Source organism: Panulirus ornatus, chromosome 11 (assembly GCF_036320965.1).
Source record: "Panulirus ornatus isolate Po-2019 chromosome 11, ASM3632096v1, whole genome shotgun sequence".
Lineage (NCBI taxonomy): Eukaryota > Metazoa > Arthropoda > Malacostraca > Decapoda > Palinuridae > Panulirus > Panulirus ornatus.
Genome location: NC_092234.1, coordinates 54,139,140 through 54,160,821, shown reverse-complemented (window position 1 = coordinate 54,160,821; position 21,682 = coordinate 54,139,140). Strand labels below are relative to the sequence as shown.

The following is a 21,682-nucleotide window of genomic DNA, read 5'->3' as shown; positions in this document are numbered from 1 at the left end:
GTGGGTACAGCGACTAGAGATAAGGTCACGGCTGTAGGGGTACATATATAACAGTAGACACCTGGCGCAGCTCCCAGTGTCACATAAAAGAGACACGAGGCTCCGGGAGACACTTGGAACCAGAGGAGCAACGTGACGAGAGTTTGAACACCAGCATGAAAGGTTTAGCTTGTCTTATAGTCGCCGTTCTGGTGGCAGGTAAGCTTGGCACAGCTTGTTTCTAATAGATTATCATTCTTAAATCTTCTGCAGAGGACGGCAGCTTCATATATATATCAAGGTTCATAAAAGAAATAAAATATAGCACATATACACACACAAACATCTAACCAGCTATATATAAGGACAGATGTCCTGAGTTCTGAAAGTGGTAAATGTATTTCTCTTCTTGTGTAGATGGAAACATGTTTGTTCGTCCCATGTGTCCTCTTCTTTCTCCTTCTTTCTTTCTTTCCAACAATCTTCATGATGTGCAACATTCTTATTTTCATCTCGTTTGACTCAGCTGAAGCTTGGTAGCTGTGTACCATACCAGGTCAACTACATGTTCATGAACTTTAATATTTTCGTATTTCTTTGCTTCATCCTAATAATAAGGTGATTAAAGGTCATGAATCATTATGTCTGTGATAATGTCAACGAGTATTAACGATTGTACTGCGAGACAGACGAGCGTAGCCAGTAACATCCGCTTGATAATCGTAGTAACATTCTCTTCATAACCGTGACATTCCCAGCTCCAGTAACACTCCAAGTGTTACTTTTACTATCGTGCTGAAGGTTGACCTTATCCAAGGTCCACTAGCAGTCAGTCAGATGATATTTACAAAGATTTTGCCACAACGATTTTTAGATTTGAAGATGCACTTGTATTGATGATTACATTTGAAATTAAGGAAAATATTACGTATAAATAAAACCTCGAAAATGTCTGATCTTCAGCTGATGTGCGACTCTACGAAGTTTAGAAATAAGAAGAGAATTGTGTACCGTCCGAAGTGACGCTGTGGTGAACCGAATCAGCGAATCGTACGAAGATTCTTCATTTATCTGAAGCAGAATCAATGTTTATCACCATCAGTTAGGCAACTGGGAAGTACTGACACTAAAGGAGCAAGATTATTACATAATAATGATGCTTTCCTTACGCCATCTGCAACTTCCACATGTATGTTAAACACGTTTATAGGATCATAGCGAGACGTGACGTCAGATGTCATCTTAGAACACGACGGTACGACCCATGAGCACGATAACACGACTCTTGGCCACGATGGTACGACCCTTGGAGCACGACGGTACGACGCTTGTGTATGATCCGTCTATGCCTCTGACCTGACCACAGTCTCATTATCCATCTCTCCTCTCCTGACAGACTTGCTATCACTCATAACCACGCCATGTAAGACTCCTCTCTCTCTTTGTCTCTCTCTTTCTCACACACACACATCGTCCAACCCTCGATCGGGTCATACGTGTGTCAAGTGGCGCTTTAGGGCCTCCACAAAGTCAACTGTCGACCTGACCTACCTTCTCCCTCTCCAGAGGAATACTTAGATTACACCTGATTGGACCAACCAACTTCACACAGGACTCTCTAGCTTCAGTGAATTAAACTACGTGCCTCAGTGCGAGTCTCTCTCTCTCTCTCTCTCGCGAGGCCTATGTGGTCGCCCCAGTGTCAACCCCTCGACACCAACAGATACATACTGCCTCCCTGCCTCCCTCCCTGCCTCCCTCCCTCCTTCCCTGCCTCCCTCCCTGCCTCCTTCCCTCCCTCCCATCCTGCCTCCCTCCCTCCCTCCCACCCTGCCTGCCTACCTCCCTCCCTCCGGTGAACCAGCGACTCAATAAGACCCTCCTCGAGGGTCAGAGGGGCGATCACCACGACACTAACAGACCCCAGCACCAGTACTACGACACCCCCCCCCCCCCCCCCCCGTCACCATGAGACTCCGTCACCATGACCACCAGCGTCCGTCACCACGAACCTCCGTCACCATGAGACTCCGTCACCATGACCACCAGCGTCCGTCACCACGAACCTCCGTCACCATGAGACTCCGTCACCATGACCACCAGCGTCCGTCACCACGAACCTCCGTCACCATGAGACTCCGTCACCATGACCACCAGCGTCCGTCACCATGTCACCCCGTCACCAGCGTCACTTTGTATTAACCAGTGCTCGTATAGACAGACGCCACAACTGTGCTATAACTTCTATTGTAAGTGTCAGAATCCATCCACGAACAAGTGAACAGCTAAATCAGCAAACAGCTTAGTTCCAAAGTGACGTGTATGACAACTGCTGTATTACTGTAACGCAACGAACGTGAAAATATTCATAACGTATTGTTCACCATTGATCACTTAATGCATGTTCATACAACACTGCTGCAGTTCAGCCAATATGTAACTTTACTTCACCACTAAAATGTATAAACCATGAAATTTTGCTCTGTAAAACTTCCTGTACCATGTAGACATACCTCACTCCTCATGTGCTTACACAAAGCGTAGAAGCATCCAGCTCTACCTTGACCTTATACTCTTTTGCGATTAATTTATCAATTACCACTACTATGAACCCTCCTCCAACACTGTAATACCTCAAATGTATATTTCATCTATCTATTATTCATCTACATACACATACTCAACACGCGTCTCTCAGCCACTCCACAAGTCGGTAGTCCTCACCCACTCCTTCCACTCCAGGTTCCCAGGGATGTGAAGTTGGCTGGGAGGAGATCCAAGGCAGCTGCTTCGCCTTCTACCAGACGGTATCAATGTCCTGGCACGACGCTCGCGCCTTCTGCCAGGACATGGGGGCCGACCTGGCCAAGGTCTGCTGTGCCAACTCCCACAGGGACATGTACGAGTACATCAAAACCTATGGTGAGTAAGAGGAGGTCCTCGGAAACTCATCACGTGGCCTGGGAGACGACCTGAGGATCTGGTAGGTTAGAAAAGGACTTGGGGAATCTACCATAGGAGTTAGTATGGTAAAACGTGACCTGGTAGACTACCACAGGACTTGTGAGGTTAGTTAGGACTAGACCAGATGGTGGAGGACCTGATGAACTACCACAGAACCTGGTTGACCAATACAGAAGCCGCGTAATCTAATCACATGACTTGGTAAACTAGTGCAGGACTTGGTAATAAACAACAGAACCTGAAATTCTACACACACACACACACACACACATACACACACACTATGAAATGAAATGACTCATGTCAGTGTTTCATACAATTCATTCAGTGTAGATAAGCTACGTAATGACATATCTCAGCTTGGTCATAAAACCATACATTCATCCTTACTGGATACGTAATCGAATCACCTTTTGGAGGTTTTGGATTAACGAGGTACGTAATTCGCTTCATATTTCATTCCGTCTAATATATATAGGACCTCTACCCTCACTGCCGACGTAGGATTCGGTGTTTTCATTCTGAATGAACCCCGGAGCTCCTTGCGATTCAATCAGAACATTCAGAATGAGTCCTAGAAGCCTCCATGATTCAGTCTCATCAAAGAGTGAAACACAGAAGCCTCTATGATTCAGTCTGGTCACTAATCAAACCCCACAGCCCTCAATGAATCAGTCTGGTCACTCACAGCGAACTCCAGAGATCTAAACGATTCGGTTTGAACCCTCAGAGTGAATCATGATTCAGCCTAGTCACTAATCGAACCCTGAAACCTCCTGGAGAACCTATACCAAGTTAACCCTATACGTGTCTCGCCTTGCCAGGTCTCTCGGGGTCATTCTGGGTTGGAGCGACGGACGAGACCGTCGAGGACGACTGGATATGGGTCATGGACGAAACTAGGGTGGAGAAGGGTACGCCCTTCTGGGCCCTCCACTCTGGCCTCTTCGGTAAGTTACTGTGCACGTTCGGTACACATGGAGTCAACCCAGCTCTTCAACCTACCCTGTGAATTGGCTGATAAAATGTGTACCTGGTTTAGGCTAGAGTATATATTATATATATATATATATATATATATATATATATATATATATATATATATATATATATATATATATATATATATCCCAGAGTGTTGTAGAGGGTAGGGGAAGAAGGGCTGGAAACCCTCCCTTTCTTCTACTTAAATATCTTAAATAACGGAACAGAAGAAGGGGCTATGAAGGGAGGAAAGAAACTTGGATGTTTTGGCTCCGAGTGAAAGAAAGCTCAAGGGTAAAAGGGGAAGAATATTTGGGAAATGTCTAAGGAATAAAGTCAAGGGTTGGTGAACAGCACTACTCCTGAAGCAGGAGTTGTGGCAGTATGTGAAAGTGCTTATCGACATGGTTATAAGAAGAAACATCATGAGAGTTTGGAAAAGGCGGGTGAATGTTTCAGCAGTTTTGATGTAAGACACCAAATATCAGTGAAGAATGATTGGAAGGCGAAGGTAAGTAATGTGGCAGTTGAGGGTATAACTAGGAAGGCCTGGGGGTATTCAGTATTATGAATGGAAATGGTGAGCAGCTTGTCGAGTGGTGTGCGGGAAAAGGACGGGCGACTAAGAATACCTGGATTAAAAAGAGTGACATATACAAGTATACACCTGTGAATAGGAGAGATGGTCATTAGGCATTACTGAAATACATATTAATCGATAGGCGTGTAACAGAAAGACTTTTAAATGTTGATGAGCTGAAAGGGACAGCTGGTGGGATGTCTGATCAGTATTTTGTGGAGGCGAGGGTGAAGATTTGTAAAAGTATGTATATATATAAACCATCCAACACCGACGAAAGCCAGCGGTAATATCCGCTCGTCTTTAGAGGGAGAAAAGTTACCCAACCCGGACCATCGTATTCCATGCTCCACGTCACCTCATACCACCTAGCGAGTCATGGGTAAAACTCGCTTCCACTTGGCCGCAACTCACTCGAAATCAGAGGCAAAATATGGTCAAGTTCAAATCCCTAATTCACGTATGGTACATACGATATCGGTATATACCATCCACCACCGCTGCGTGGCCAGGAATCACCCCTTCCCCCACCCCACCCCGGATCATATGAACACCAACAGTGTAAACATGTCCAATTGGTCGTGGCGGAACCAATCGCCTCCCTTAGACCAACTTCCGTGGTCCGTGAAGTCATACGTCACCTTACATCTGGTCGCCTCCTGCCTACCCAAGCAATGAATGGCTTACATCGATTTCATATATGGGTATATGTATATACTACGTGTGTGTATATGTGCGTGTGTATGTGTCAATAACGCTTGCTTTCTTGTTTCTCTCTCCTGAAGGGTACAACCACGAGCCCTCTGGCGGCACGGACGAGAACTGCCTGGCGTTGGACAGCGGTCGCAAGTACTACTTCAACGACGCCTCCTGCACCAAGGGCTTCCACCCTATCTGCATGAAGCCCCTCTAGTCTGGGCGGGGCAGCGCCAAACCTGGCACAGATAATAGATACGCCAAAGCTGGAGGAAGGGTATCAAACACCACGTAGAAATTGGATTCCATTTGGGTTGACAAAAGTGATACAGTTTTATCATTGCTGAATGATCATTGGTTATTAGTAATACACCCAGTATGATGTGTACATACACAATGGGTGAGGTAAATAAATATTTATGTATATATCAGTTTATAATTCATTCACGTTGTCGTGTGTGGTTGTTGAGCTGGGGGAGGAGGGTTAGGAGCAGTGTCATTCCCGCCCCGTTGTGTGAGTTGCCATTTGCACCAAAGCTTTTGTTTTTGGCGTAACTGGTTGTATGGAATCATAAACGGGTGTTAATGATCACATTAAAATCATATTACCAGTTTATCATGTTTGATTATATCCTTATTATCTTTGTCTTGTATGATGTACCGAATCTTGCCACCAACACAGGGAGTGGAAGCTGTCAACAGAACAGAAGGATTCGAACACAGAATCATCAGTTCAGAGATTAATATGAATAATGATCAGCATTACCGCTCAATCATGGTGAAACGGTGTTACTAATCCTGCTAATGAGAACAAAACCATAGTGATAGCAGGACACATACAATTATCTGAATACAATGGGCAAAATCGGATACGAATCAATCAGCATAATTGATTTGTATCACAGTACTGTAAGCGATTTGATAGTTGATCACCTGCTCACCTTAATGTACCGTCAGTGGATCAATCCTGTTTTACTTTTATACGATTAAACAAAACCATCAATATATTAATATGTTATATGATTATAACGTATTTGTCCTAAAGTTTCATCTGTGTTCATTCGAGTACAATATGCATCAGTCTGTTTCAATTGTCTATATGTTGAGACGACATGAGGCACTTATCTTCACCACATTCCTCTGCTGTTACAAATTTATTGGTTTTTACAGAACAAAAATTAATATGGGTATAACTAAACTTAATTAACCGATATAATTATACTGTAATCATGGTCACCGGTTCATTATTCCCTGCTGCTGAAAAGGCTAACATAAGCGTTAGTGTGAGTTCCAGTCCGACTTGTAACTCACAACAGGGCATGAAAGATACTACCCCACAAGAGTACATCATATCACATATACAACACATGGTATAGTTTCCGCGACATATTGTGTATGAATTATATTCTGCGTATTATTGGTTACCAACGGTTATGTAGCGATGGTAAACCTTATCACTATACAAAGACAAATGAAATTGAATTTCCACATATTGAGACCTCCGTCCAGCTTTCCTCTCTCTCCCTACCAGTTACTCAATTACCGCCTCAACTTCTCTGTGCCAGAGGAGTTAACGTTACGAACAGACTCAGGCCTACGCCACCAGAGTTCCCACTGGACGTGGCACAGGAGCTTATTGCTAATCCTCTCGTCTTCTGGACGGCAAGCGATTTGATTTGTACCGGTAACTCCGGCAAGTTTATTGTACACCCCTCATGCTCATCCTGCGAGCGGTAGCGCAAAAGGATTACAGTACGTGGTCACCATTTCAACCCAGATGTCTTCCATGATGTTTAGATCCACTTCTTTGCTGGGCCAGTCCAGGAGTTGAGAAGTGTCCTGTTCTTCGAACCATCGCTAGACGACACGAGCGGTGTGGACGGGGCGCTTGTCCCGAATTAAAATAGACAGGTTCAGCTGGGATAGGGATATCCCCTCGCCAGCAGAGACGGCAAGAAACGTTCCTCGAGTCGTTGGATATACCTCACTGCACTGAGGCGATCCTCAGTGTTGAAAACGTCACCCAGCCTGGCTTTATCACGTCACGTTAACCCCAGATGTTGCCCGGGAAACGCGACCTGAATGCGTCTCCTGGCTCGGGGTGTGTGTGTGTGAAGATCCTGCAAGATTTATATCATTTGTGATTTATACATCTTATCCGCACGCTTTTCTAACGACCATAACCATGACGTTCTACATAGGTGTTTGAAGTAACCAAATCATTCACTTCACATCGAGAGTTTACACGAGACCAGGGTTGAGCAGAGGTTGACCGACCTCCCTGATCTGTGTGGTGTTCTCCGAGGCGCTCTCCTTCCTCGCGGATGTTGTGGTGATAATTCTGTTGTCATGAAAATCTTCCCCGTGACAGTTAACAGGTAGTTGTCTCACTTGGCCACCGCGTTGGTGTGAGAGTGGGGGACCAGTGCCTCTGTCGCTGCAATAACTGGCGCGCAGTCAGCCAGGGTGGTTGTCTGAGGGGCTAGCGTTTTCTATACCAACAGACTACAACACACGACCAAATTCACAAGGGAATTCAACACTCTAGCTTGCCTAGATTACAAATTTGCACTTGTAATCATATTCAAAGAGTTATATGCCTAATTTCATAACCTTTCTACATAATCTACACCAATATATTCAACCAGACAATGTGGTTACGACAATGATAATATTTCAAGATATATTACTCATTTCGTCGTCATGAAAACTTAGCGTTTACCCATACATCACTACAAACAAACAGGGACGCTAAATTTGGTTGCTGATAAACTTTGATGCAGGTGCTTCAATCGCTATTTATCAGTCACCAATGCCCCCTCCCCCCCATGTCTCACTCCCTCTCACATTCACTTATATAACTCACGGTAGTCTGAAGTCCACTGTTCTCCGCCTATTTTCAAATCGACTTCATCACGGTGTTGATCTTGTCAGCGCCAGGCTCTCTCTCTCTCTCTCTCTCTCTCTCTCTCTCTCTCTCTCTCTCTCTCGTGTGTGTGTGTGACTCTCCGAGTCATCTGCGTTGGATGGAACTTCTGATGACTCTTACTAGCGACGGGTGACAACGCCACCTCGGTACGAACACACACACACACACACACAGGGATATTCAAACAACCCAAGTGCGTCGGGGTGTTTCAGTGTGTGTCTAAAGATTACAGAAGATGAACATAACCGGTCACACGAAGCAATGTTATTCCCCCGACATATTTCATTCATTTTACGAAGACATGACTCACACACAGACATAGGTATTACCTCGAGTTGATTAGTTGGTCGTTTGACCATTAGGTCTATCAAGTACCACGGTCGTTAAGGCCGTCAACGTAAGCTACAGCCACCAACTAAATATTCTTTGACGTATGCTTCAGGTGTTGGTGATGGTAATTGAAAGACTATACATCCATTCTCACTATGCATGTGGTCTATTCTAGAGTATATACGGAAAAACTTAAAAGTACTGGTAAACTAAAGACTTGATATACGAGCCCTGTTCAGGCACTTCTCTCATAAGGGTTCATTCGTAACCAATACCCTCATTGTACTATGATATTCACATGGATACTCCCATCACCATGGCTTTGTCATTCACGTAAACAGAATACTGGCATGTTATTCATCATACATAAGCAGTAACGCTGGACGATATTCATATCAATATCCTTCTCATCTCTTTTTAACGAGGCCTCTTTCGAAAACGACACTGCTTCATTGTCAGTTTCACTGTGTGTGTGTGTGTGTGTGTGTGTGTGTGTGTGTGTGTGTGTGTCGGGGGGGGGGGGGAGGTGGTGGTTCGGCGTTGTGACCAACCGTCCAGAAAGGGTGCAATGGGCTGTCCACCCTCTTCACCGCGAGTTAACTCTACGAAATTCTGAGCGTGGATGTTCCTGCAGCACTCAGGAAGCTGGCCACGTCCACCAGTCGGGACCATAGGATATGAAATGTTGTGATGCGTGTGTGTGTGTGTGCGTCGATGCGCAGAGAGAGAGAGAGAGAGAGAGAGAGAGAGAGAGAGAGAGAGAGAGAGAGAGAGAGAGAGAGAGAGAGTGTAGGGCAATTGGATAGTAAGCGCTCATAGTCTTCCTTATGATCGTTGCGTCGTGGGCGAGGTGGGTCGTGAGATACAATGAGACGGTGTTCGTAGTGGCGTCCAGAGCGTAGACGGAGGAGTAGGATTCGTATGTGTCTGGGGAGTGTGATTTCCAATGGGCGGGTGTATGTGTGTCTTGTGGGCTGGAATGAAAGACTGAGTTGGGAGGGCGGGTGTACAGTGCTTGTTGGGTTATTTCAGGACGTGTTTGGTCAAGTTGCATTTGTTGGTGGTGGTGAGGTGATCTGCAAGTAGATGTTATTACTATGCGAGGTAAACTAAACTTGAATATGTATCACTTGTGTTGAAGAAAACAAGGAATATATGATTGAAATAATATGAAATATACAATAAAGAATATGGAAAAATCTTATTTCAGTGTTATCATTTCATTGGCGTTTCATGTGAGTTCTCTTTATCTTCATCTGTTTCCCATTTTCTGTAGGTGCTCATTGATATATAGAATGGTCGCTACAGCTAAATCCGATCACGAGAATGATTCAGTTACACATGTTTCCATTCTGGTCGCATATGTTGAAAATATATGGTCATTCACGATCAAAAATCCTGTAAATCACAAGAAAAACAATCATGCAATGCTTGCATTATTCCTTCTTGAGTAATATATATCATGTCCTGATCATTAGTCTGCTCTCATATACCTATTAAAATGATTCCCTTAGCAAAATGAATATATAACATTATCAACCAATGCTTTTACTTTCTTAACTTTTTCTTCCATACCCACATAATACTTTCTAAATTTCTTTCCAGACATGAAGTGTAGTGCAAATACAGCTTAAAATCATTACCTAAATACGAGATTACACTTGTTTTTTTTCTGTTGCAGGTAACAAACAATCTTTAATCTCACTTCAAAGAGTTAAATCCAAGATTATGGCATTAAGAAGAGATTTTAAGATGTTACAAGAAGTTCAATATATAATCAGGTGTACGAATCATACTGGAACAAGTGGAATGCCATCGCTCGTTAAGAAGTCTATTGAACCCGAGGCAAAAGTAGTTTTTCAGTTGATCGTACCTATTAATTCCTGTTCTTTACCGTACATGGCAAATGTATGGAACTATGTGATGATGGCACCAGAGCAGCTGTTCATCTCTGAATCCATATAACATAATCAGTTTCATCTCCTCGATGAAGACTGTCAACAATCAATCCTTTATACTGCCATAACACAACAGACGATACATAGTACCCACACTAACATGGCTAATGTAATGCGAAGGTGGTAACAGCGGTTACTTCCCAGCAGTTATTCCATTTTCTTCGTGTCTTCCACTCCCTTGTGTGTGACCCCAAGAGGCTTCACTGCCTCACAGAAAACGTTAGCCAGCGTTCCACAAAGGGGATACTTACCTAAGCCATATACTGGACTTTTTTTTTTGAATAATCTAACATCATTATAAGTTTCAACGGTGTATTGCTCATAGGTCACAAAGCTACACAGAAAGCTACAAATGATCCAAAGAAAATGTGGAAACAATAATAATGCAATACTAAAGATAACCAACCTCTTTTAAATAGATATCCTTTCATGTGTTGTTATATATTTTGTTAATATTTCAATGGTACTAAGTCACGTGGGCTTGTGTCTATTGGTTAATAGTAGTCACAGAGCAAAATGTGGGATGTGTGGGGTGACAGGTGGATGGCTTTCCAAACTAGTTACTAAGGGCGATAGGAGCAATAGGATCGTACACTTGAAGCGGGAGGGGTAAAAGGCTCTTACACCAGGGGTGGCAGGGGTGAAAGGCTCTTACACCAGGGGTGAAAGGCTCTTTCACCAGGGGTGGCAAGGGTGAAAGGCTCTTACACCAGGGGTGAAAGGCTCTTACACCAGGGGTGAAAGGCTCTTTCACCAGGGGTGGCAAGGGTGAAAGGCTCTTACACCAGGGGTGGCAAGGGTGAAAGGCTCTTACACCAGGGGCGGCAGGGGTGAAAGGCTCTTACAACGGGGGTGAAAGGCTCTTTCACAAGGGAACAACAGAAAGCCTCTCACACTTGGGGACAATAGAAAGCCCCTCACATGAAAGGGATAACAGACAGGCCTTCACACTAGGGGAAAAAACATAAAGCCCCTCACCCTTTCAAAGAGCAAGGGACTGAAAACCTCTCACGCCATAGAGAAATTCTCCTTCTGTTGAAAAGGAGGCGTTACAAGTCGTTCCATAGTACAATAGAACATCAAGAACCCTTTCCATACTCAGGGACAGTCATGATTCCAAGTCATATCCACTCTAGTGGTGACGGCTAAGAGGCGTGTCACACCACTAGGGAACCATTAGGGAAGTCTCCTTCTCACACTTAGGGTGGCGCGGTCACGTTCATATTACAACAGAACATTCTGACGTTGTTCAAAGCCGTGTCGTCTGTGGCGGAGTCTGCCTCCACCCGCGTCTCTATACCACAGATGACCCAGCCTGTAAAGACATCAAGTTCTCTGATCAATATATATATATATATATATATATATATATATATATTATCCCTGGGGATAGGGGATTAAGAATACTTCCCACGTATTCCCTGCGTGTCGTAGAAGGCGACTAAAAGGGGAGGGAGCGGGGGGCTGGAAATCCTCCCCTCTCTTTTTTTTTTTTTTTTTTTTTCCAAAAGAAGGAACAGAGGGGGCCAGGTGAGGATATTCCAAAAAAGGCCCAGTCCTCTGTTCTTAACGCTACCTCGCTAACGCGGGAAATGGCTAATAGTTTAAAAGAAAGAAAAGAAAATATATATATATATATATATATATATATATATATATATATGTGTGTGTGTATATACATATATATATATATATGTATGTATATATATATGTATGTATATATATATATATATATATATATATATATATATATATATATATATATATATATATATATATATTTTTTTTTTTTTTTTTTTTTTTTTCATACTATTCGCTATTTCCCGCGATAGCGAGGTAGCGTTAAGAACAGAGGACTGGGCCTTTGAGGAAATATCCTCACCTGGACCTCTTCTCTGTTCCTTCTTTTGGAAAATTGAAAAAAGAAAAAAAAAAAAACGAGAGGGGAGGATTTCCAGCCCCCCGCTCCCTTCCCTTTTAGTCGCCTTCTACGACACGCAGGGAATACGTGGGAAGTATTCTTTCTCCCCTATCCCCAGGGAATATATATATATATATATATATATATATATATATATATATATATATATATATATATATATATATACCAAGCGCTTGCGTACAGTATCATATCTTCAGGCAGAGACCAGAGTAGCAAGTCAAAAGTTCAGTGTACAACTATAGAGAGAAACTCCGCTCACTCCCTGTTGTTACGTGTTAGGCCGCGCGTTCTACGCGTCTGTCACCAAATTGTTCACGCGGTCAAAGCAAAATCAGGTGTTTACAGATTATGCCTATGACAAAGCAATCAGGCTTATCCAGTCCTTCACTAATGTTCAGGTCACATGTATTTGTATGTTTAATGAGATGATATCATTATGCTGAAAAGTGTGGTATGGTGATGGGTGACCCATTCTCCCCAGCTGGTATGGTGATGGGTGACCCATTCTCCCCAGTTGGTGTGTTGATGGGTGACCCATTCTCCCTAGTTGGTATGGTGATGGGTGACCCATTCTCCCCAGCTGGTATGGTGATGGGTGACCCATTCTCCCCAGTTGGTGTGTTGATGGGTGACCCATTCTCCCTAGTTGGTATGGTGATGGGTGACCCATTCTCCCCAGTTGGTGTGGTGATGGGTGACCCATTCTCCCCAGTTGGTATGGTGATGGGTGACCCATTCTCCCCAGTTGGTATGGTGATGGGTGACCCATTCTCCCCAGTTGGTATGGTGATGGGTGACCCATTCTCCCCAGTTGGTGTGGTGATGGGTGACCCATTCTCCCCAGTTGGTGTGGTGATGAGTGACCCATTCTCCCCAGTTGGTGTGTTGATGGGTGACCCATTCTCCCTAGTTGGTATGGTGATGGGTGACCCATTCTCCCCAGTTGGTACGGTGATGGGTGACTCATTCTCTCCAGTTGGTGTGGTGATGGGTGAACCATGTCTACACTCTACTTCAGAACCATGTCTACACTCTACTTCAGAACCATGTCTACACTCTACTTCAGAACCATGTCTACACTCTACTTCAGAACAATGTCTACACTCTACTTCAGAACCACGTCTACACTCTACTTCAGGACCATGTCTACACTCTACTTCAGAACAATGTCTACACTCTACTTCAGAACCACGTCTACACTCTACTTCAGAACCATGTCTACACTCTACTTCAGAACAATGTCTACACTCTACTTCAGAACCACGTCTACACTCTACTTCAGAACCATGTCTACACTCTACTTCAGAACAATGTCTACACTCTACTTCAGAACCATGTCTACACTCTACTTCAGGACCATGTCTACACTCTACTTCAGAACCACGTCTACACTCTACTGACGTAGTAGCGTCCAGAATATTTAGTATGAGATTAGATAGTGACTGCATTTAGACATGCCTCTCAGATTGCATGATTCACAGAGTCGACAAACTGTTTCATTTACGGAAAACCCTACCAAATGTTTGTTCATCTATTCATTACTATTCCGCACATGAGAGAGTTAAACAATTATTGTTTTTATCGATGTCCCGACGTGCTGTGAGTTTAGGTCGTCCCTGAATTCATAGCTGATGGCGTTTGATGATACATATATATGACACTGGGTTAAAGTGAGACTATCGTAGATCTTTCACTGAGAAATCTATTTAATCTGGGAATGAAATGATGAGTCAAAATCAACCCCCAAGCTTCCTCACGATACTAAAAAATTTCTTTTTTTTCTTTTTTAAGTTCTTGTCCTTTTTTGTGATGACCTCACCCTAGTTCCTCCATCTATTCAAAGCCGCATATGTGTGCGTAGCCATCAGCAGTGCCAGTTATATCAAAACAAAACACCACACAATACAACCGGTTGTACTTACAACGTACCTTGTGGCGATCGTAATATGTGTTACATACGCAGGACTGACAGTTGTAAGGATCTTTCCGTCGGAACAAAACACCACAAATATTGTGTGATGTGAGTACACGTTCGCAATCCCTTGATTATACATGATAGAAGTAGATGACCATTGTATGGACTGTACCAATACCACTTCATTTAAACTCGTGTAACTCCCTGATCGAGAGCAATAGAATTGAATCTCCTCCCGTTAAGCACGCAAAGGCTTCCTCACATGAGCATCAGTGACTGCATGAACTGGATAGCTTTGTCGAAGGCCAAAAATACAAGTGACGAGGCGACTTTGTCTCGACCACGTAAAGAGCTTTATGAGAGGCGCGAGTGAGCGGCTCGCCCTGCAGGAGACGTGAGTTCATCCTCCGGTCATGAAGACCTACCGTGAGGGCAGGAGACCCAGTTACTCCAGCGGCCCCAGCTGTCGCCACCTCCGTTCAGAGTGGTTGTGGACCAGTCACACTGCATCTCCAGGTCGTTGGCGGCCGTGTCGTCGATGAAGAAGCCTTGGTCCTCCTCACTCTTCATCCTCAAGCCTGTGAGGTAACCTTCGTCGCACTCGCGCTTGCCTGTGAGGAGGACGGGGTGTGAGGGAGAGTCTCTCGTGACTAAAACTGTGAGGTAAAATGGAGGAGCTGAGTGTTCAAGAGTTCCATAGATACTGGAGGATCATGAGCTTCCATGAATGTACAGTGAACATATCGAAGTATATGTGAGAATTTTCAGACAATAACAAAGTCTCTATTATGAACCTGACGTATCTAAAGTTCATTATGTTAACAGTTGAATATTGATGTACCAGTCATAGCTCAAAGTCAGTATTTGGTATATTTGAAAATCATACAAAGGTAGATCTAGGTAGATATTATTGAAAAAGATACAAAGCTTATACTCCTGCTGGTATGAGGTTACCTCCATGCAAAATAGACTTCAACCAAACAGTAACTGAACCAAAATGACGATACTCCTGCTTACAACCAACCCACACAAAATTCAGCCAACTTTACTCATATTAAGCCTTAAATTCTTACGGATATGACAAGATGTAACAGCGTCTCGAAGACACGTAGTGTAGTTTCCATTGGTGTGATAATTTACCTCACAAATCTGTGAGTTTCTGACATCTTCCACTATCACGAACAGCCACAAGAGAACCCAGTGGTCTATTGCTGTCTGAACTCCTTTTTTATAACCCGAGTGCCAAATACGACGACGTAATGAACACACTGCAAGCCAACCCCGACCGTGTGAAACTCAACCCAATCTAATATATAAGATTATTAGATTGTGACGAAGTAAAAGAAGTCCTCATATAGCTGGAAATGTTTCAGGTTTATGTGTGTAAGAGAGACTTGGGAGCCGACATCATCCCTGACCCTTGCCCCGTTTGGGTCAAACTTCCCTAGTAAGGCGTTCCACATCGTCACCACCTTAGGTCGTTCGGTGAAGTGTTCAGACAATGTGGAAGTTCATCTTATGTCCAAAAGACCTGCAGACTATACCCCACTTCCCCGTCTTCCAGCGCTGCAGAATCTCCTGGTATGTCCTGCGATTAACTCCATCTTACTACAAATGGACGTAGTGGGTATAAATGTCACTATCTATTTACCTATACTATACATCTATCTGTCTAAGTATGTCATCAAACCTTTACGGAAGTTGAAATCTAGATTTCACAGGCACCTCTCTGTTCTAGGCTCCGCCTCCTTTCCCTCCTTAAAGGTACCGACCCGATTCCCGCCTCCTGAGGTTCCAGAACGCTCCCTCATGTTTCACTATCCCTCTTCGGCTTTCAAGACGCCTCCTTGGGTTGTTAAGAGTTAGGGGTAGATGATGCGGAAAGTGTGGGGGATGTCTCGACCCTTCCCCACCAGGAATATATGTCAAAGACACATCTGCCCATCGAAGAAGGGTAGACAACACGCATCATAAAATCCAGTGACAAATTTGCAGTCAAAAGTTCCACATTTGGCTAGATGGCACCTCAGACTTGGCACAGAAGAAACGTAAAAATGACGAGCCTTAGATCCAGAATGAATTCTTCACTGGACTTCGACATAACCGACGCTCAACCAAATACTGAATGATGATGGTCTGGTACTGTAGTACCACGAGCGTTGGTGCAGACACCACACTCGCTCCCAAAGATCTATTTCCCCACAAGTATTTCAAGATCAGTTCCCCCTCAGCTCTCTGAACCTTCGAGAGAACGGAAATAATATCTTACAAACTCCTCCCATCAGCAGCAGCGTCTAACCTCAACAACAAACCAACTCCTCCTGAAGAAGGTGACGCCGTCATGCAGGTGCCAGAACTCCAGGAGGACCTACGTCAAGTTGAACATCTCCTCACCTCTCCAGTCGCCCCACCTCTGCACGGTGGAGGTGATGGTGAACTCCCTCGCGTTCTTCCTGGGTGGAATCCCGTCATGCCCGACGAACACTGGGTCGCGACAGAAGAGTTCGATGCCGTTCATGGCCGTGTCGTCGATAGCGTCCTCCAACTCGACCTTGGAAGGAGATCGAGTATTGGAACGAGGAGGAGGAGGAGGAGAGTTGAGGATCGTACAGTGGAATCGTCAGCGTAAGAACTGATAGGGTTAAAGGTTGAAGAAATATCCATATAGAGAATAGAGAAGTTAGTTGGGAGGTAAGAACCCTAAGAAACACACACACACACACACCTGTTTACCTTTCCAAGGTCAGCAGCTAAATGTAGTCTGATCTCAAGCCTGTCTATCCATCTGCTGAAGGTTAATACATAATGTCATTTTGGTGAGCGGGAGTTTGGAATATATGATATAACGTCTCCCAAAAGGCTTCTTTAAGAAGGATTCAACACACTTATTGAAACCCTTTTGTTTCTCATATAATCCTCCTGAATTGTGCAGTGATCATCAACAAACAGTTAATTGAATTTCTCGTACTATATGTTGATTAAACTGGAATTGGGTTAGGCCATTATGGCGTTCACTGGCTGGTCTAATGCAGTTACACAGACCACACAGACCCCAAAGTCCAAGCGAGGTGGTCTGGCCTTAACACTCCTTGGAAAAATATTATCATACTTTAGAAAGCGGTTCGAATATCACTCTTAATCTTCAGCAGCTTCTTGTGTTATTATATAAACACAATAACTCTTTGGAGTTATACGTCATGCATAGATATTCGAATCAATCGCTTCTGGGCAGTTAAGATTCCGTTCATACCACAAGTTTCGACTCCTGTCTACATTCATAACTTCCATATCTACTTCCAGGCTTCTGTAAACTGTGAAGTATAAACTTCTCCGTTTACATACATATTCCAAGAGACGCCTGATTCCTCCAGACTTCTTCTCATACAAAAGATAAAGTAGATAAATTGGCTTACTTCAAAGATTCGGTCACTTTATCAACGAGAGGTGGGGATTTCGACAAGATTCAACAGGTACCATATGAAGACACTGAGTTTGTTTAACGAAGGCAGTGTCATGGCTACCGTCTCACCGTACGTGGGCTGCGGGAGGAGAGTGTACGGAGAAGAGGGTTCAGTCCTCCTTATCACCTAGCGACGCAAGACCTTATCTGTGGGAGTGGAGACAGCTGGGTCTGGCCCTCACGGACCGAACCACAGAACACGATATTGTATCGTCGTGCTCCAAGACCCGCATCGTCGTGCTCAAGGGTCGTACCGCCATGTTCAACGGTTGTACCGTCGTACTCAAGGGTCGTACTGTCGCACTCAAGGGTCGTACCTTGGGCTCAAGGGTCATACCGTCGTGCTCAAGGTTCATACCGTCGTGCTCAAGGGTCGTACTGTCGTACTCAAGGGTCGTACCTTGGGCTCAAGGGTCGTACCGTCGTGCTCAAGGGTCGTACCGTCGTGCTCAAGGGTCGCACCGTCGTGCTCAAGGGTCGTACCGCCATGTATTTTCCTTAATACCATTATAATCTCTTCCCGTTTTTTGGTCAACAGTTGTAACGTTACGGTCGGTCTCCCGGTAATGATATATGGGTAAGAATGCCATAATGACATGGGCCATTAAGTCTTATGATTACATTCCATTTTCTTTCCTCCAGCATGTGTACATAAACGTCATGTGAATGACTTAAAATTGACCGTTTTCTGTATGGGGAAAAAATATAAGAAAATTCATATTAGTAATAATGTGTCAGATTTTTATTTTCAGCTTTTTCTTCTTGATTTAAGACAGATTTTTTTTTTATTTTGTTTGTTCTTTTCCTCCACTCGAGCCAGCCATACACCAGCAAACATTCTCAAATCATCCTTTACTCAGTATCTATTTTCCTATCTAACGCTTGGAATGATTACACACACACACACACACACACACACAGAAAGACATAGACGGACAGACAGACAGACAGACAGACAGACAGACAGACACACACACATATATATATATACATATATATATATATATATATATATATATATATATATATATATATATATATATATATATATATCATAAAAACCTCCAGCAGCCAGGATCGAACCCGAGACCCCTGTACCACAGGCGGAAATGCTAACGCTAGGATAGCCTAGCGGTAGCATTCCCGCCTGCGGCACAGGGGTCCCGGGTTCGATCGCGGCTGTTGGAGGTTTGTATGTTCTATAAGGATGCGCGTTCATTTGCACTTTATATATATATATATATATATATATATATATATATATATATATATATATATATATATATATATATAACATCCTTCCCCTCTACATCCTCTTCTCACCTTGAGCTGGAAGGCGTAGGCGAAGGTGCCCAGGGGACAGTAGACCTGGGGTCCCCACTCGCCCCAGTTCATGGCCCAGTCCAGCGCCAGGGTCACGTGACTGTCGTCCCGGGAGGCCTCGTCCCCCGCCACCAGTCCTGGGGGAAGGAGAGGACAAGCGTCAAGGGGTGGGTGGCGGCATGTGGGAGGGGAGGGGATGTTTTTTTTGGCCTGTGGAAAGGGAGGGGAGTGGTTGGCATGTGGGAGGGGAGAGGGTGATAAGTGGGACAGAGTCGACAACATATAAGTCGGATTGTTATATATATATATATATATATATATATATATATATATATATATATATATATATATATATATATATATATATATATATATATATATATATATAAAGATGAAAGAAAACAGCTGTATTTTGTTGAGAGATGGAGTCAGAAAGATACGAGTTAGAGAGAGAGAGAGAGAGAGAGAGAGAGAGAGAGAGAGAGAGAGAGAGAGAGAGAGAGAGAGAGAGAGAGTCGTAGTAGTAGCAGTCAACAGTCACATAGATAACAACGAAGAAGTGGCCGTAAACCTACTTAACTTCGTGGACGCACCTCCAGTCATTCGTGAGCGTGACGTGAGTCATTCGTGTGTTCTAATCTTCAAACGTATGTTGTGTGCTGCTTGTTCAACTTTCATCAACAAGTCATGCGACATGTTAATGGCTGAAGAAGACGTACTAGCAGTAAAAACCTTATAACAAATACATTGTATATATATATATATATATATATATAGTACAGCGTCCGAAGACACTGTATGTATATACTACGGTGTTTTGTATCTGTATAGAAGACTACCTTTTCCACGCAGAAATAACTGCTGACAAATTTAACTATACGAAGATTATTCAGGAGTTCTGTAGAATTTTTCTTTTTGTAAGTTATTGCGCATGATATTCAGGTCTTAATATTTCATTAATGCAATTAACATTACGAACACTAATCTCTCTCTCTCTCTCTCACACACACACACACAGTCCTACTCCTGTAATGGTTAGCGTTACTGACCATGAGCCAGCACGGACCAGCCTGAGGTCGGACTCGTTTGAATTCGAATCCTGGGCGTGGTTAGTCGCCTCACACCCAATCCAGGTGTTCATCCTTTTCTGGGGCTGGTCGATAGATGGGTACTTGTGTGTGTGTGTGTGTGTGTGTGTGTGTGTGTACATTCATATAGAAATAAAGACATGGTACATAAAAACAAGATTAAGAGACGGGAAAACACAAGTGTAAAACTCTCTTTAAACAAACAAATAGTAAACAGAAACACACACACACACACACACACACACACACACACACACAAACACACACACACACACACAAGGAAACGTTTATGTGTCGTAATGGCCTCTTTGTTTGAACTACTGTATCATATTTACTGATAACCTGTATGGTCTAGTTCCTCACCCTCAATCAATTTTCTTTAAGCTTCGTGCAAGGTTAGGAGGTAAAGGGGCGTGGGTACAAGAACCATCACCTCAGTACCCACTAGGAAGACTATCACTGGGAATGGGTAGTTATGGGAGGATGGGAAGGTAATGTATGGGGGGGAAGGGGAGGACGGGGGCGCGTACAACTGCGTCTTATCCCCGACCTTCGGTTTTGCGGGGGCAAGAAAGGCATATCTTTGGTCAAGGTCGTAAATAGGTCATGAGTCACCCGGGATAAATGACGTTATGCTCCTAATTGTCTGTTTAGGCAATGGTCATTTGGCTATGTACGTAAGAAGTATGTAAATATACTCACATACCCACTCACACACAGACACACACACACACACACACATGCGCACAAACGCTCATCCATGTACATTAACCAATACGTACATAACCCAGACACTGCCACAAAGACACACACACACACACACACACCAACACAAGTTAGTTTCCTCCCTCTGTAGGAACGTGAGCGCTAACATACCCAGGAGGCAGAGGACGACAGCTGGTCTCCAGGTGGCTCTCATGGCGATGATGTAAGGGTTTGTACTGGGGGGAGAGTGGCCACACCCCCATATATACTCTGCTGTGGGGGGGGGGGTAGGTGGGGGGGCTGAAGCTTGCAGGGAACAACACATTATCACACCACCAGTCTGCCTGCACACGTTCCCAAGACTACATAAACATTTTGATATATATATATATATATATATATATATATATATATATATATATATATATATATATATATATATATATATATATAAAGATTACAATTGAGAGTGTGATCAAGTAAATTCCTTGTAATCCACGGGGAAATGAAACACGATAAGATCCCAAGTGCACTTTCGTGTAATGATCACATCATCAGGAGAGTTACAAGAAATAAAACAGTCAGTTGATATACAAGAGACGTGGCAGGGAGGACCTTTGGTAAAGAAGTAACTACCTGATTGGAGGTCGGGTCCATTCGGACAGTCACTTGTTTCCCCAATTAGCGCCCTTGCTACGTCTCTTTCTTGTATATCAACTGACTGTTATGTTTCTTTCTTGTCTCTCCCCTGATGATGTGATTATTACACGAAAGTGCGCTTGGGATCTTATCGTGTTTCATTTCCCAGTGGATTACAAGGTAAATAAAT

The 21,682-nt window shown here is 43.7% G+C and overlaps 2 protein-coding genes across 2 annotated transcripts; one reads left to right on the top strand and one right to left on the bottom strand.

Annotated features, from left to right (window-relative positions):
• The first annotated feature begins 41 nt into the window (after positions 1 to 41).
• Positions 42 to 5,817, top strand: LOC139751545 (C-type lectin domain family 4 member E-like). Its single transcript, XM_071667073.1, has 4 exons — positions 42 to 198; positions 2,722 to 2,901; positions 3,768 to 3,893; positions 5,293 to 5,817. The coding sequence occupies exons 1-4, from the start codon at positions 156 to 158 to the stop codon at positions 5,418 to 5,420; spliced, it is 477 nt and encodes a 158-aa protein (XP_071523174.1). The 5' UTR covers positions 42 to 155; the 3' UTR covers positions 5,421 to 5,817.
• A 4,898-nt stretch (positions 5,818 to 10,715) lies between these two features.
• Positions 10,716 to 21,085, bottom strand: LOC139751544 (vitelline membrane outer layer protein 1-like). Its single transcript, XM_071667072.1, has 5 exons — positions 21,025 to 21,085; positions 19,061 to 19,197; positions 16,672 to 16,828; positions 14,703 to 14,888; positions 10,716 to 11,735 (listed from the first exon to the last, which is right to left on the bottom strand). The coding sequence occupies exons 1-5, from the start codon at positions 21,065 to 21,067 to the stop codon at positions 11,620 to 11,622; spliced, it is 639 nt and encodes a 212-aa protein (XP_071523173.1). The 5' UTR covers positions 21,068 to 21,085; the 3' UTR covers positions 10,716 to 11,619.
• Positions 21,086 to 21,682: the final 597 nt, after the last annotated feature.

Bases quoted from the DNA above. Each gene is read 5' to 3' on its own strand.
- LOC139751545 (XM_071667073.1), top strand. From the start codon at position 156: ATGAAAGGTTTAGCTTGTCTTATAGTCGCCGTTCTGGTGGCAG. The intron at 199-2,721 runs GTAAGCTTGGCA...CTTCCACTCCAG, and splicing joins AGTCGCCGTTCTGGTGGCAG to GTTCCCAGGGATGTGAAGTT. The intron at 3,894-5,292 runs GTAAGTTACTGT...TCTCTCCTGAAG, and splicing joins CCTCCACTCTGGCCTCTTCG to GGTACAACCACGAGCCCTCT.
- LOC139751544 (XM_071667072.1), bottom strand. From the start codon at position 21,067: ATGAGAGCCACCTGGAGACCAGCTGTCGTCCTCTGCCTCCTGG. The intron at 19,198-21,024 runs GTATGTTAGCGC...TCCTTCCCCCAG, and splicing joins TGTCGTCCTCTGCCTCCTGG to GACTGGTGGCGGGGGACGAG. The intron at 11,736-14,702 runs GTAGGTCTTCAT...ATGTCTTTACAG, and splicing joins CTGGGTCTCCTGCCCTCACG to GCTGGGTCATCTGTGGTATA.